The sequence below is a fragment of the Cheilinus undulatus genome, linkage group 22, assembly GCF_018320785.1.
Source record: "Cheilinus undulatus linkage group 22, ASM1832078v1, whole genome shotgun sequence".
NCBI lineage: Eukaryota > Metazoa > Chordata > Actinopteri > Labriformes > Labridae > Cheilinus > Cheilinus undulatus.
Window position 1 is genome coordinate 11,119,367 of NC_054886.1, and position 17,347 is coordinate 11,136,713.

The window sequence follows — 17,347 nt, forward strand, 5'->3', positions numbered from 1 at the left end:
AGTGTCAGGAAGGAGAGTGAATTTAAGATAAGAGGTCAATCTTCCCTGATAACAACCTACATCATGGAGCTGTAGAAAATCTGACCTTGGCTCAGGTTTATTGCACACCTTAACACACCTTTACTCTCTTTTACCTGTGTGAGCAATATCATCAGCTTTATATTGCCTTTAACTCCACGTAGATTTTATCATCAACTCAAGCCACTGCAGGGATTTTAGAATATACATTCTGGCAGAGCAACACAACAGATGATTCTCTACTGAAATAAATGACAAATGTAATCATCAATTATAAACTGAATGTGAGATCAGGTATAATTAAAAAAAGAAAATGTTTGATAAAGTGCCCTCTGAAGTGTCCTCTAAGAGGAAAACATTCGATAAAGTGCCCTCTAAGAGGAAAATGTTTGATAAAGTGCCCTCTAAAGTGTCCTCTAAGAGGAAAATGTTTGATAAAGTGCCCTCTGAAGTGTCCTCTAAGAGGAAAATGTTTGATAAAGTGCCCTCTGAAGTGTCCTCTAAGAGGAAAACATTCGATAAAGTGCCCTCTGAAGTGTCCTCTGCCAGAGGACTCATACTGGTCAGACAAACTGGACTCTGGTGGTCAAACATGCTTGGGCACAGCCTGGATCTTCTTGTATGAATTTACCCTCAGATAGTGTGCAGAGTTGTTTGCAATTTTCTGGTTAAAAAGCTAATACCCAATATTGTCTGTTTTCTGTTTTTGCTTCTGTGGTGTCAAATAGGGGTCGATATGGTTTAATTTGCTGTATGAAAGTTTATAAATGTTTACAGGTGTATTCACCTGTACCTGTAGGCCATAAAACCAGTGAGACAATGCCTCTAAAATTAATGATTCATGCTGCAAGCATTGGTCCAGTTGTTACTGGTCAAAGGTGAGTGTTTATCTGGATTAGACCATAGCTTTGGGTCGTACACTGTAAAAGTCCCTGAAGAATTTCCAGAGGACATTTCCTTACAGCCTGGGGTCTGATAGCATGATAACAGTGAGAAACAGTTCAGTTTTTTTCCTCAGAAATCAGAGCTCCTGTTTCCTCAAATTATTCTTTAAAACTCAGAGACGCTCTGGCTCCTTGGAAACATCATTGAGCAATAATGTCAACAAACACTCCCTTGATATTTGACCCTGTACACGTATAACGTGACGTGATCAAATACAACATGTTAATAGTCATTGTGTTAGTATTTATTTAGAGATTACTACATTTGAAAAAGCCTTTATAATACTGAGCTGTAAAAGATCATGAAACTCTAATATTCCATTAAGGTTGGGCTCTTTTTTGTGGTGCATGACACATAAAGTATACCTAGTTAACTGTGTGCACATAAAGTACAACCACAGTTCCAAAAAAGTTGGGACACTGTGTAAGATATAAACAAAAATGATTGTCAAATCTCATAAACCCATGTTTTATTCACAAAAGAACAAAAAGAGTGTATCGGGTGTTGAAACTGAGACATTTTACCATTACATGAAAAATATGAGCTCATTTTGAATTTTATTACATCAGCACATCCCAAAAAAGTAGGGACAGGGCAACAAAAGGCTGGAAAAGTAAGGGGAAAATCATCTACAGTCCATCAAAAGATTCAGAGAATCTGGGGAAATCTCTGTGAGCAAGGGACAAGGCTGAAGGCGCCCTCAGGGGCCACTCCATTAAAAACAGGCATGATTCTGCACTGGAAATCACTGCATAGGCTCAGGAACACTTCCAGAAATCATTGCCTTTCAACACAGTTGGCCGTGCCATCCACAAATGACAGTTAAAGCTGGATCCAGAAACACCACCATCTTCTCTGGGCTGAAGCTCATTTAAAATGAACTCAGGCTACATGGAAAACTGTTCTGTGATCAGAGGATCAAAGTTCTTTTTAGAAACCACAGATGCTGTGTCCTGTGGACTAGGTTGTTATCCTGGTGCAGTTTTAAAGCCTGCATCTCTGATGGTATGAGGTTGCATTAGTGCCTATGGTGTGGGCAGCTTACACATCTAGAAAGACACTATCAATGCTGAAAAGTACATAGTGGTTTTAGAGCAACATATGCTCCCATCCAGACAACGTCTCTTTCAGGGAATGCCTTGACTATTTCAGCAAGACAATGCTAAACCACATCTATCACAACAGCATTGCTTCACAGTAGAAGATTCCTGGTCCTGAATTGGCCTGCCTGCAGTCCAGACCTTTCACCAATAGAAAACAATTGGAGCATCAGAAAAGGAAAAATCCAGCAGAGAAGACTCGGGACTGTTGGGCAGCTAGATTCCTACATCACACAAGAACGGGACAACATTCCTCTCATCAGCTGGTGTCCTCATTTCCCAGATGTTTACAGACTGTTGTTAAAAAAAAAGAGGAGATGCTAAACAGTGGTAAACATGGCACTGTCCCTTTTCCTTTTTTTAAGATTTGCTGCTGCCGTCAAATTTAAAATTAGCTAATATTTTTATTGAAATGGTAAAATAATTAAGTCTCTACATCTGATATGTTCTTCATGTTCTATTGTGAATAAAATATGTGTTAAATATTGGCATTATTCTCCAGGTTTCTAACTGAAACACCCACACCCTACATATTCAGTTTTGTAATTCCTGGCGTGGTGTTTTATGTTCGTCTGTTTGCTGAATCACAGCATTAAAGTTACAGTTTAACCTTTTCATAAAAATGTTTATGAATGTTGTGTAACAATGAGTAAGAATCATTCAGTTTCTGACATGCTAAGATCTGGAATAAAAATCTTATCCAACACGTTGTACTATTTACTTGTCTACATGGCAACCTGATAAACAATAAAGAGGTTTTATAATGACAGAGTTTACAACTCAGCATCAGCTCTTTTAGTGTCAATGTGAAGATTTTAGTTCTCTGACCTCTGACAGAACAAAGACAAAAAATGGCAGAAAGTGGCAAAAATAGGTAAGAAGTGGCAAAAACAGGTAAAATTTTTTTTTTTTTTTTTTTTTTTTTTTAAGAAAAGGCAATGTGGCACAAATTGTTTAGAAGTGGCAGAAAAATTGGGAAAACAGCAAAAAAGGGTTATAAGAAGCAAATGATAGCAAAAATAGGTTAGAAGCAGGAAAAGGGACTTGAAAGTCGCAAGAGTGGCAAAAAGTTGTACAATTGGATTAATAGTGGAAAAAACGAGTTTGAAAATTGGGCAAAAGTTACAAAATTCAGCAAAAAAATGCCCCATACAGGGTTATAAGGGGGGAAAAGTGAAAAAACTTGGTCAATAGCAGCAAAAATAGATTAAAGGCTGCAAAAATGGGTGAAAAGTTGCACAAGTGGATTAATAGTGGAAAAATTACTTTAAAAATTGGGCAAAAGTGGCAAATTAAAAAAAAAGCCCAAAAATTGGGTTTAATGCAAAAAAATTGAAATGTTGTCAAGAATGGGTCACAAGAGTTAAAAAATTATGGAAAGTGGCACAAATGGGTTTACAGTGTCAGAAAAGTGGGGAAAATAGGTAAAAAGACATTAATGTGAGTCAATAGTGGCAAAAATGGTCAAAAAGTTTCAAAATTAGGTTATAAGGGGTGTAAAAGTGGCAAAAGGAGTTAAAAGGGGCAAAAGAAAAAGTAATAGAAAAACAGTAAAGATGGGTAAAAAGGGGCAAAATGGTTGAAATGTTTCACAAGTGGATAAATAATGGAAAAGGAAGTTCAAAAATTGGGCAAATAGAGGCAAAATAAATCAAAAATGTCCCAAAAAGGGTTATAAGGGGAGAAAATGTGGGGCAAAAATGGATTAAAAGCAGGAAAAATTGGTGAAAAGTTGCCAACAATGGGTCAAAGGGGTTAAAAATAGTGGAAAGCGACACAAATGGGTTAACAGTAGCAGAAAAGTGGGGAAAATAGGTAAAGAGAAGGAAATGTGGGTTACTAGTGAAAAAAATGGTCAAAAAGTTTCAAAATTAGTTTATAAGGGGTGTAAAAGTGGCAAAAGGGGTCAAAAGGGGCAAAAGAAAAAGTTGAAAAAGTGCCCTGGAGGGGTGAAAGGTCAACATCAGAATCATCATCAGTTTAAAATAAAGCCAGCTTTTTTGTCATGAACTATGACAGACCTTTGACTTCACTGTGATTTTATGTCACAGTAAATTGCTCCTCCCCCTGAGCACGCTCAGTTCACACCCTTCAGTCATAAACAGAATCAGAGATTCACTGATATCTGACCTGACAGGTGATAAAGCTATTTTTAATCTGATCACCACGTCATGGGAAGAAATGATGGAAAAATAGAGCTTTATGATTCTAACCAGGGCTGCCGCACGGTAGTAAAATGCCACCGTGAGGTAAAACACGCTGGACAGTGACTAGTGGGGTGGTTTTTCACCTTTGACCTCCAAAATCTCATTAGACGTTCTAATTTTTCTGCAGCATTTCATTTTGATGGTACCTGTGGAGAACCTCTAGTCCCAGCACTCTAAACTACCCCTCCATTACAACAAAAGTCGGGACGCCTTAACCCTCAAAGTGGATGTAGAAACATAAGGGTGGGATTGATTGGGAGTGAGCTTTAGATTAGTTCTCTGACAGTCTGACACCAGTATTAGCCTCACTAGTAGGAGTTCTGTATTTATGTACCCAGCCTTATTTCAGACCTGTCTCTCGTTTCTACTGAAAAATCCTGTAAAGTTGTAAAATCTGAGCAGAGAGGAGTAGAACAGAAGAAGTGGATGTAAGTCATCATAAATATGTTCAGTTTTTGTTTCCTGGCAGAGAATGAGGCACTGACTTTATCGCTGCAGAGTTACACAATGAGGATGAACAGGAAGCCAAAGGTTACGATAGACTAACATCATAAAGGTGTAAAAAACTGATGAGGACATCTGAACAGGCCTTCTAAACCCTTAACTACACAACAAGCTATTTTTATCATCAGTATTACCATTATATTTACTACTTTTATTTTTATCAGCCCACCACCACAGGCTATTTTTATCATCATCATCATTATCATTACTATTGTTATTTTCATTATTATTACTGCTGTTATTGTTGTTATGATTTTATTGTATTATTGCTGTTATTATTAGTGTTATCATCAGTTTCCCCAACAGGTCTGCCAACAGGATAGTCTGGGCCCCTGACAAACCCAGACAATGGGCTCTCACCCCAGCTGTGATTTATTGATGTTATCAGTGCATGTGTGCTGGATCAGTAGCATTGGTGCTAGCATCCAGGCTAACAGTTTCCTCATTTTGGAGCTGAAAAGTGTGTCAAACTACACCGCTTTCCACATTATTAAGCAAATGACATTTTTCTCTTATGTTCCTAAATATTAATGTAAATGACAGTCACAAGTATTTTTCAAGTTATCAGCCGTTAGAGTATAATTCAAATGTTTTTGGACAAACTTCATAATGATAACCATTATATTTTTAAAAATAGAAACCTCAAAATGCACTTTTCAACATGGTCCACATTATTAAGCAGGCCACAGGTTTCAAGCAATTTAGGAAAGAAAAAGGATCTATCTGCTGCCGAAAAGTGTCAAATAGTGTAATGCCTTGGACAAGGAATGAAAACATTAGATATTTCATGAAAAATTAATCATGATCATCATACTGTAAAGGAATTTGTAGCTGATTCAGAGCACAAACAGGTTTGTGCAGATAAAGACATAATGAGGAAGGTTTCTGACAGACAAATTCATCAGATTAAGAGAGCAGATGCTAAAATGTCATTACAAAGCAGCAAACAGGTATTTGAAGCTGCTGGTGCCTCTGGAGTCCCACCAACCTCAAGGTGTAGGATCCTCCAGAGGCTTGCAGTTGTGCATAAACCTACTATTCAGACGCCCGATCCAATGTTCACAAGCAGAAACGGTTGCAGTGGGCCCAGAAATACATGAAGACTCATTTTCAAACAGTCTTGTTGACTGGTGAGTGCCGTGCAACCCTGGATGGTCCAGATGGAGGAGTAGTGGATGGTTAATGGATGGCCACCATGTCCCAATAAGGCTGTGACATCAGCAAGGAGGGGGTGGAGTCATGTTTTGGGCCGGATTCATGGGGAGAGAGCCCCTTTAGGGTCCCTGAAGGTGTGAAACTGGCCTCGGCAAAGTATATAGAGTTTCTGACTGACCACTTTCTTCCATGGTAAAAAAAAAAAAAAAGAAAAAAAAAAAAGAAGAGCAATTCCTTCTGTAGCAAAATTTTCTTCGTGCATGACAATACACCATCTCATGCTGTAAAGAATCCCTCTGTGTCATTGGCTGCTATGGGCATAAAAGGAGAGAAACTCATGGTGTGGCCCCCATCCTCCCCTGACCTCAACCCTACTGAGAACCTTTGGAGCATCCTCAAGCTAAAGATCTATGAGGATGGGTGGCAGTTCACATCAAAACAGCAGCTCTGGGAGGATATTCTGACATCTTGCAAAGAAATTCAAGCAGAAACAACTCACAAGTTCAATGGATGCAAGAATAGTGAAGGTAATATCAAAGAAGGTCTCCTATGTTAACATGAAACTTGGCCTGTTGAGATGTTTTTGATTGCAATAGCTTTTGATTTCAGTAAACATAACCCCCTAATGCTGTAAATTCAACAAATGACCTTTTTCAGTTTTTTACAACCGATACAATGTTTTAAAACTGTTGTGCTTAATAATGTGGAACAGTGTATTTTGAGGTTTTTATTTTTTTAAAATTATGGTTATCATTATGAAGTTTGTCCAAAAACATTTGAATTATGCTCTAACAGCTGATGACTTGAAAAATACTGACTGTCATCTGCATTAATATTTAGGAACATAAGAGAAAAATGTCATTTGCTTAATAATGTGGAAAGCAGTTTTTATTGGGTTATGGTGATGACATTTTTTACCTATTGGGTTATGGTGATGACATTTTTTACCTATTTTTGTCATTTTTTTGTCCTCTTTTCCCTATTATTGAATTACTTTCCATTAAAGTTGTCTCAGGTTTTGTTACTTTATTTTCTGGCATCCTGACGTTCAATGCACATCATGGCTTTGCTATCATGTCTGACATTCCTTATGGTTTGACTTCCCTAAGGGTTTAGTTCAGTGTGCCCATTCGCATTGTTAAAATCGCTTATAAAACAGTAATTCTGTTTGAAGAAAAGGGATTTTTAATTTTAAAAGGCAATATTGTAGTACAGCATAAATAGAAGGAGTAGACAGTGCCATAGGAGTAGAGTCCTGTTGTTGTCTCTGTTTGTCTTCGGTCATTATTATTATTTTTCTACCATAAAAGGTCACATTCCTGTGAGATGGAAATTACCAGAAACACAAAAATTGGCATTCTAACGGGTAATCCTGTACATAATCGTCCCAAGAAATATGAGCTCTGGTTGAATGGTAAAACAGTATCATAGGGTGTAAAAATAATTCAGTGCCAATGAAACTAAGTTTACCAAGGAAGTGTGTGAACAGCACTGCAAAACTCAAAAACCCTTCCATTCTCTTCGTGTTATTTAGGAGTCAGTAATGGAAACTTTCCATAAGACGACTCAATGAGACTGGGGCTTCAATACAGAAATCAATACAGAAATTTAATTGTGATGAGGCAATTGATGCAATTAGTTGCATCTTTTTTATTGCATTTTAAAATAACTCTATTACACATTCAAAGCTGCTTTTGTTTCATTTTGGATTTTTCTACTGTCTTGCATTTATACTGTATGACCCTTTTTGACTTTTTATGATCCAATTAATCAATAAACAATCTGCAGATTATTCAAAAATGAAAGCGATTCTTAGCAATGGTCATTTATTTTTCTTTAATGAAGCAAAATGAACTGAAATTCACTGAGTATTACTGTTGATTTTTGTTTGGACAGAGGCATCTTAATGCCCCCCACCCCTTCAAAAAAAGAAACAAACAAAGAAAACTTCTAACAAACATTAATAAATAATCTAAACTCTAGAAACTGTACAAAAATAAAGACTCTTGTAGAAGTGGCACTTCTCAGGTTTACAAGATTTTAGACAATAAACTCTCTGAAACTGTTGAACAAATGATTGTAAAAATAAAACAAAAGCGGAGATATAAAGTCATTCTACAAGAGGATAAATCTGATCAAAGTCAGTGTTAAATATTTCAGTTTTTTGTCTTGATTCTTGGCCGTGTTTCTCCAAACTGAGCTCAAATTAGAAACCATAATTTGTGAATGCTTTTTAGGTTTTCAGTGTTTTTTGAAAATCTCAGATCAAGGTCACAATTCTGACTTTGATCTCAGGATTCTGACTTTAATCTTTAAATTCTGACTTTGAGCTTAGTCTGACTTTGAGATCAGAGTTCTGACTTTAATCTTATAAATCTGACTTTAATCTTAGAATTCTGACTTTAATCTTCAAATTCTGGCTTTGATGTCAGAACTGGACAAAAAGGTGAATCTCAAAAAACTTTTAGTGACCCTCATCCTCTTCCATATTTACATCATTTGAACTTCTTTCCGTTTTAGCAGCTTCACCGGAACCAGGAACGGGTTTAGGGGTGAGCAGGCTCCAACAACACCTGTGTCCTGATTGGCTGCGGTGTTGCTAGCAGATGATTGGCTATCTGCATTCTGTGGTGGTGGTTCAACTCCTCCACTGTGAGTGTCTGCTGGTCTGTCTGCCTCTGGAGCCGGCGGCAACTGATTCTGAGCCCCGAGTCGCTCCTTCAGGTGTCTGAACAAGTCTTTGGCCATCCTGGTGTGGGAGCGTGATAGGAGAGTCTTGTACACCTGTGGACAGGAAGAGGAGGGGCTTATCAATCAAAATTATTGTCACTGGTTATAGAAGATCTAGACACTCAGTATTTTAATACCAGAGTGACAGCACACTCTAAAATTCGGACTCTTTAAGACCAACATGATGACAAATATGCAACGCTTTTTTCCGTTTAGCATTGCTCCTTTTTAACTCCCCGTGCAACTTAATGCCTTGAATTTTATCTGCTTTTTCACACATCTCACAAGATACTAGTACGTTTTTTTTTTTTTAACATGTTGAACCCAGATTTCCTTAAACAAGCCTTTAAAAAGGATGTAATGGTTCACAGAGGTCATGGTTCAGATCATACCTTCATGGTTCGGGTCAGATTTGATGAAATATTCAGATATATTTCATTCAACATGTCAAAAACCTAAAACCTCTGATGGGTAAAAATCAGACTCTTAAAGATATTTAATGACTTTTCAAGGCAGCTTTACCTGCTGCAGGTGTTTCTGCAGCTTGTTGCAGTCAAGCTGTAGAAGTTCCTCAGGCAGAGACATCAGCAGATCCAGCATGATGGCACCCTCTAGTGGATACAGAAAGACATAGTGAACAGATTTATTTGGATGCAGAGAGAGGGAGATTTGGCTACGATAAACTACAGAAAAAATCCAAGACATCAACAGGAACAAAAACAGAGTAATTATTGTTAATGGCTTAGTATCATGATCTGATATTAGGTCTGGGTATCACCTCCGATTGCCTAAATTGGTTTGAATCTGACTCACAAGGTCCTGATATGATTTTTTTCCTGTTCAATTTGATTTGATATATCATCAATTTTTGTAGGGCAGTGGTTTTAAAACATTTTGCCTATGGCAAACCACAGCTAAAGCTAAAATCCTAATGCATACCACTTTCATAGCCATGTAAGGAGCAAGTACAGGTCAGGTCTCAAGTAGCATTTGAGTCAAAAGTATTGACCCCCTTGGATGTTTTTGTCAATATGGTAAATGCCTTTCAAGGCCAGCTTCTGAGAAGCATCCCCACAGCATGATGCTGCCACGGCCATGCTTCACAGTGGGTATGGTGTGTCTGTGGTGATGTGCAGTGTTTGGCAACTTTTCTGACTTACACTTTTCAATAACCTTTTTCTGAGCTGCTTGGAGTGTTCTTTTGTCTTCATGGTGTAATGGTAGCCAGGAATACTTATTAACCAGTGACTGGACCTTCCAACCACAGGTGTCTTCATACTACAATGGGACACATTCACTGCACTCAGGTGATCCCTATTTCACTAACTGTGAGACTACTAACACCAACTGGCTGGACCTCTGTTGAATTAGGTCAGTCACTTTAAAGGGGGTGAATATGACATTACTTTGTAGAAATCTGTTTTCACTTTGACATTAAAGAGGGTTTTTTGTATTTTTTTGTCAAAAATCCAGTGGTTTGTCTGAAAATTTGTTAAGTTAGAATTTCAGAAAGCACATTTTGTTTTTGCCGAATGAATTAAGTGATGAGCTGTGGTTTGTTAAAATGACACCCAGTGGAGGGGGTTTACGACTCACCCATGGCAGTGAGGTGACACTCCTCTTCAGGCTTCAGGACTGCGCTCAGGTACCTGTAGATCCGCTCAAAGTCCACCACACAGTTAACCCCCAACATCCTGGGATGATCCTCCCAGGGGGGGCTGGAGAGACGGGGAGGCATGGGCTGAGTGGGGGGCGCTGGAGAGGGGGAGAGGCTAGAGGGTGAGGAAGCAGGATAGGGGGAAGGGAGTGGGGGAGGACTGGAGAAGAGGGGTAGCTGTTCTGAGGGTTTCTGAGTGATTGTTCCCCTGGCTGGGGAGTCCAAACCAGGTGTGACAGGTCTGGTCATTAGGGTCTTAGCAGGAGTAACGGGGGTCTGTGAAGCAGGCTGTGTAGGTACAGGAGCAGCAGTCTGAGGCAAGGGGATGTCAGTGTTTGGGACATGAAACACCTGAGAAGGAGCTGGGAGTCTACAGGGGGCGCTCATAGTGGGGGCCAGGGTCTTCGTGACCAGGAGAGGAGGGGTGAGGGGGCGCACACCTACAGGGGAGGAGGGAAATATCAGGAAGGAATGCCTAATCATTAGACTGTTAAAGTTCATTTAAAGGGATACTTCGACATTTTGGCAAATTCGCCAATTGCCATAAGTCTCATAGTCTTAGTAATAGGTTCTTTTCCTTTAGTTGTCGGTGCAAGCTGTTTTTAGATCTGGGGGCACTGATATACCAGCTGCACAGCTAACGCTATGGAAGCAGACAGAATTTTTTGCTTTCCCTCATTAAACTCATCAAATACAGAATCCAACAACTCCAAAACGCTCTCATGGACAAGTCGTAACCTGCAAAAATGTTGAAATATCCCTTTAGACACGTCAGACTGACTGAAATCACTCTAAATCTCATTTCTACCAGTGACTGGTAGTAAAGTTCGTCTGTTAAAGCTCTAAGTGGTGCAGTTCTACATATTGGCTATGACCCCTATACTTCAAAACAAAGGGATTTTTAGCACAGGTTTGATTTACCTGTAGGGCGGTTGAACCAGATCCAGATCGCTAATGACTTAGTCTTGCAGACCTCCTACTACAGGTCTGGACAGATGAAGGGAGACGAGTCTAGAGGAGTCTAGGACTGAGCTAAGAGGCTAGCTGAGCCTCTTTAACCACTTTTCTGTGCTTATAATGAAAACACAGATATACTATTCAAGCTTTGATGACATCATCTTTTGTTAAAAGCCCACTAAAAATCTTAAAGAATGACATCATCAAAGGCAGAGGAAGGAACGCTGGTTAACCTAAGAATGTTGTCGCTTCTTTCCCTCCATTTTTGCCGAAAAGTTAGCCATGGCTGTCAACTTTTGGAAGAGTGGGTGGAAACGAGTTGTCATGATATGTTGTTCATGGGCGAGCTGGAACTAAAAGCTGAATCCTGTTTGACATATGCTTTTCTTTTTCACAATTTGTTGCTTTTTCAAAGCATAAAAGGCCAAATTTGTACCAAAATTAGAGCCAGTTGGGGGCCAAAAGACCAGCTATTGCACTTGCAAACATAAAAACTGCCCACTAACCTAATAAACCACAAACATAAAACAAATTTGCAGTTTTAATGCAATTATCCCACAAACCACAAATTTTTTGTTCGCCATGAAAGAGGAAGATGTTTTTTCAGAGTCCTAAAACACTGGTAGAGCCATGAATCATAGCAAGCGTGGATTAAAATGTGTCAAGACAGCTTTCTGAGGTAATTATAATTAATGTCCAGAAACACTGTTTATCCAGCCAGTTGTACTGTTTTATAATAACTTAAAATCCCTATTCACTTAAAATTTGTTTCTAGTCACGGGAAGTTTGTACCATGTATGTTTAAGCCGCACTTACTTGCTTTAGTAGGGAGAGCCAGCACAGCCTTAGCATGTGAGTTTTTTCAAGTGCAGAAAAAGCTATGGTTTTGTCATCTCTCTATGAACTGTGAAATGACTTATATTTGGATCAGATGAATCCCCGCTGTAAGCTTAACTCTGAAGAACCCCTTGGAATTCCCAGAATTTTCCAAAATTCATATTGATCCTTATAGCATCCTATAATGTAATAATTTCCCGAAAATGTAATAACGCCTGAAAATTTAATAAAATTTGCACTTAACTTGATCAAATGTAAAAAAAACCCAAAAACAAACAAACAATAATGTAATAACTTCACCAATAATGTATTGGTGAAGTCAATACATTATTGGTGTCATAGTTTGAGAGAGACAACTTGCGCCGGCTTTATTGACAACAATACTACTTCCGGGGCAGCATCTGATATTGTAATATTATTTTTTTTAAAACTGATAATGTAATACTTGACAGATAATGTAATATATATGTTCATTTTCAGTCAAGAGTTCTACATTTTGTCTTTTAAGAATCTAAGAGTGTTTTATACACTGGATTTGAAACAACAGAATGACTATTGGATAAAATTGCAGACCTTGAGTACCATCCAGCCATATGCACATGTGCAAACACTCAGGGACATACAACTACATCCTGGTCTTACTGAGTGGGTGATGGACAGTATGTCAGCTGACCACTATGTCACTTGACATAGAGTAAGATGTCAATTTGACATTGTAAGTGATATAATAATCATTTATGAATGGATACGTAGGCCTATTTTTATGTCAGGTGTCATGTAATGTGTATGTAGGTGTTATGAGTGCTTATGTATACCCTCTTCAAATGAAGTGTTACTGAAAGTTGTTTTGTTGGATTGTGGTTGTTTTCATGAGGTAGTGATTTGTTTGAAATCTGTGAAGTGAAGAGGTACATTTAGGGAAGAGTTACCTGGGGTCTCCAGTGCTGCTCAGAAGCTTATCTGAGCTGGAATTCTGGTCTCACAAGGAGGTAAGTCCATCACCCACTCAGTAAGACCAGGATGTAGATGTATGTCCCTGAGTATTTGCACATGTGCATATGGCTGGATGGTACTCAAGGTCTGCAATTTTACCCAATAGTCATTCTGTTGTTTCAAATCCAGTGTATATAACATTCTTAGATTCTTAAAACACAAAATGTAGAACTCTGGACTGAAAATGAACATATTTATTACATTATCTGTCAAGTATTACATTATCAGTTTTGTAAAAAATGTTATTACAATATCAGTCAGGGTATTTTATTACATTATTGGTGAAGTTATAACATTATTGGGTTTTAATACATTTTTGATCGAGTTAAGTGCAAATTTTATTACATTTTCAGGCATTATTACATTTTTGGGAAATTATTACATTATGGGGGCTACAATCCTCAAAATTTTTAAGCCAAGATTCATGGCTCTATGAGTGTTTTAAGTCTGTGGGGAAAAAAACTTCCTGTTTCATGGCGAACAAAAAAATCTGCATGACTATGTTTTTTATGTGATTTTGTAGATTTGCATTTGGAAATCTTACTTCTGGAGGCAGAGCCTAATGAAAGAGTAGGCAGGTATGTTGAGCTCCATTTAGTTTTTTTTTTTTTCCCTCCATGCTCCTGATGTCTGATACAAGTGTTCCCACCATGATCAGCACTAAGTTTACGTACCTGGTACAGCTGTTGATCGAAACATCGGTCTAGGGGGGACAGTGCGATCTGCAGGTCTGCTTGGATTGATGTTCTGTGTGTGGAGCTGGGGCGGGTCACAGTTCTTGAGAGTGCAAGGCTCCGTGGATGACACGATCAGCATCTGACAAACAGAAGGGAGAAGATAGTATACCCGAACAAGTAAATGCAGGAATTAAAACAATACTGCATTGAGAAATATAAATTTAGTTATGAGAATGTAATGTGAACAGGACATATTAGACTAGGGAAGCCTGTTACAGTCTAACTTATTGATGGAAAAGACTAGTTGCCCATTCAAAAATAACAGATAATGGATTGTTTTAAGCCATGATGTATTGAAAAATAAATGAAAATTCAAACCACCTGAAATAACTGATTTAGTTAAACTGATTGATATTAGATATGTTCGTTAAATCGATTGATGATAGTTTGTGGTCACCTGAGCGAAGGCTGTGTTGATTGTCGCTTCGAGGGTTCCCGTCACAGAGGACGCCATGTCAGTCCACAGCTCTATGGGCTTTTTGGCCCTCCTCTCCTGCCGTCTCTTCTCGCGAAACTGGTGACTGGCACACAAGATAACTTTGTTCTTCAGAGCAGCCACCTCCGCCTGGATCTGAGCAGGAAAACACATATAGGAATCTTATAAAAAGCTAAAACCTTTATTCATTAAGCAAAGTTACAGTTATCTAGTCTGATGCTGAAATATGTGTACAAAAAGATCAGAAATGGATCAATTAAGTCAGACATGTAAAATAGATGTGAGGATAGTGATGTCTGGAAAATAAAATGAAAATCATTAAGGGGAGAAAAACAATTCAAAGTTATGTTAAAGTTAAAGTGGTAATAACTCAAATCATTTAGACTTTTTATCTCATTAAAAACTTGTATTCTCATAGTCAAGATTTTTAGCACAAAATTTTGATGTTTTAATCCAACAATTTTGACATTTAGTTCATCATTTTGATATTGAGCTCATGATTACTCATTTTCTTGTCATTTTTGTGACTTTTTGATCATGAATTTAATTTTTATCCCAGTTTAAGTCTCTCATATCATAGTTAAGAATGTGGGCTCCTAGACTGGACTTCTATGCTACCAATGTGACTTTTATCTCAAAATTTAACAATTGATACCATTATTTTGACTTCCTAACTCAAATGGTGACTTTTTACCTCATACCCATGACTGATTGGCTCATAATTTGAGTTTTAAACTGATTTAATATATGTTTTAATGTCCCAATTATGTTTTTGGCTCCTGATTCTTAATTTTACTCAATAATTGGGACTGTTTTATGTCATTATTTTAAATTAAATTATAATAATTGAATACTTTTTCTCATTCATTTGAAGTTTTTATCTCCCAGTTATGATTTTTAGTTCTGAATTTTAACATTAATGAGGACTAATTAATCCAGATATCTTGAAATTTTATAATTTGACTATAACTCGTAAATTTCACCTTTATCTCATCAATAACTTTTCTACTCCTAAGCATTATTTTTTCCTCCTTCTTTGAATTTTTCCCACATAATTATTTTTTAAATCTAGAAATACTGAAATTTTGTGTCAAGACTTTGACTAACGCCATAACCGCAAAACCCTTCTCTCACGTGTTCATAACTACGACAACCAAATACGACTGAAGGTCTCTAATTAACATGGTAACATTTTTAACCCAAACACGAGGGCATCAAAAGAGTATCAAATCGTCGAACTCGTGTTACTCTTTATAACCAAACATTAATGTTCGTCATTATTGTCCTTTTGAAATACGTTGATATAAATTAAATAAACCTTTAAACGATCCTTTACCTCTGAGACAGACCGAGTTCGGACGTACGTCTCCAGGGCAGAATAGTCGATGTCTCCCCGTCCATCGTCGGTCCTTGCCAGCCTCCTCAGCCCGTAAAGGAGCTTAGAATGCTCGGCTCTCTGCCATTTGACGGACCTCTCTTCTGCCGGCGCAGGTCTGGACGGTTTGGACCGTTTCCGAGGAGGGGGCTTCATGTTGGCACAAGAGGGCCTGAAATCACTGAAAACATTGAGAACCGGACAGAAAGATGGCCGAGAATCGCGAGGGGAGAAATGAGAACCCCTTACAGAAACGTTTTCAGTGATTCAGTCAGTAAAAAATAATGTTTATTTTACCGTTGAAACGAATTTACAACGGGCACTCGCAAGAGAGACAACTTGCGCCGGCTTTATTGACAACAATACTACTTCCGGGGCAGCATCTTCAAAATAAAAGCATTTCCTTAGATTTCTGCGACGCCATGGGTGTCTTGTGGAGAATATATAAGTCAAATCTTAATACAGGAACTGTAAAACTATTTTCTCAATATTTTCTAATTCTCTCTTCTAAGTTTGTCAAAACAACAAAAGACAAGGTTTTATTGTATGAAGACAGTGTTATTGTAATCTTCAGTATGAGCATAAACACTGAAGTTAAAATTAAAAGATAATTTTTTAGTGACTTTTAATAAAATATTAATATATTTTCAAATGTTCAAATTTCAGCACTGTAAATTATCCAAACTTAATAGCAATGATTCCGTACAGAAATGTCATCACCATATGTGTGCCGTAGAATTTAAAGTAAGATACAACTGTAGTAAAACAAAACAATTTAGATACTTATACCAAAAACGCTGAACGAATAAATAAATTATCCTGTGCAATTTGCAGGGGTTTGCCTGTAAATTAAAAACAAAAAAATTTAAAAAAGAATTTAAAAAAAGAATTAAAAAAAAACAGAAGGGGTCAATATACTTTTTAATAAAAGAGATATACAAAAAATAGGGATATACATACATATACGCTGACTGAAGACTGGCATTCAGTAATGCACAAATGTGTGTCAAAGTACAAAAGGATATGCATAGATACACTAATCAGAACATACTTGCAACAACAACAACAGAACACGGTCTTTCTAAAGGCACTACAACAGACAATACTGAACATCAGTTCCAGGCATTCAAAGGGCTTAAACACAAGCGGTACACATACCGACATACACCATATATAAATGCATATGGACGGATGCATTAATGCCTGCGCATAAAGTAACTGACAAGAAAAAAAAATATATATATATTGCGTTTTAACTTGAAGGCAAGTGATTTAACTTCCGGATTAACACAAACTGCTCACGAACATAACGCCCTCGTTTATGACTATCAGGTATTGTAAGTTCGTATTCGAACAGACTTACCCTCTGATTTAAGCTGTTAAAGTTCATGCACCACAACCCTGCCAGAACCATAAAACAGACCACATCTGTACCTGCAAGACTTCTCGCAGGGATAAGAACCACAAAGAGCTGACAGTCAGTGGTTCTAAGGCAAGAATCTAGCACTGACAAACGCGTTTAGTCGTTAGCATATGGCTTTTGGTTAAAATTAGACACCCACCCGAGATTTATAGACCAAAGCATTTTAAGTTGTTGTCACTAAAAGAGCTTATTGGCAGCGGTGGGATTCGAACCCACGCCCCCGAAGAGACTGGAGCCTTAATCCAGCGCCTTAGACCGCTCGGCCACGCTACC

At 37.9% G+C, this 17,347-nt stretch overlaps 1 protein-coding gene and 1 non-coding gene across 3 annotated transcripts; both read right to left on the reverse strand.

The window, feature by feature from the left end:
- Positions 1 to 7,174: 7,174 nt before the first annotated feature.
- On the reverse strand, positions 7,175 to 16,018 carry snapc2 (small nuclear RNA activating complex, polypeptide 2). Of its 2 annotated transcripts, XM_041778745.1 has the most exons (7): positions 15,949 to 16,018; positions 15,613 to 15,832; positions 14,238 to 14,411; positions 13,778 to 13,919; positions 10,256 to 10,756; positions 9,182 to 9,270; positions 7,175 to 8,713 (listed from the first exon to the last, which is right to left on the reverse strand). In XM_041778745.1, exons 2-7 carry the CDS (start codon positions 15,805 to 15,807, stop codon positions 8,420 to 8,422), a joined length of 1,395 nt encoding a protein of 464 aa, XP_041634679.1. In that variant the 5' UTR covers positions 15,808 to 15,832; positions 15,949 to 16,018; the 3' UTR covers positions 7,175 to 8,419. The 2 variants fall into 2 exon arrangements, with proteins under 2 accessions (XP_041634679.1, XP_041634678.1); XM_041778744.1 differs by having other exon boundaries at positions 15,613 to 16,003.
- A 1,247-nt stretch (positions 16,019 to 17,265) lies between these two features.
- Positions 17,266 to 17,347, reverse strand: trnal-aag. The gene has a single exon. It is a non-coding gene; the product is annotated as a tRNA-Leu (tRNA).

What these genes read in the sequence shown, in the direction of transcription:
- snapc2 (XM_041778745.1), bottom strand. Translation starts at nt 15,807, where the DNA reads ATGAAGCCCCCTCCTCGGAAACGGTCCAAACCGTCCAGACCTGCGCCG. An exon ending in TCAACACAGCCTTCGCTCAG is followed by an intron (nt 13,920 to 14,237) that starts GTGACCACAAAC and finishes TCTGTTTGTCAG; the next exon opens with ATGCTGATCGTGTCATCCAC. An exon ending in TCGATCAACAGCTGTACCAG is followed by an intron (nt 10,757 to 13,777) that starts GTACGTAAACTT and finishes CCTCCCCTGTAG; the next exon opens with GTGTGCGCCCCCTCACCCCT.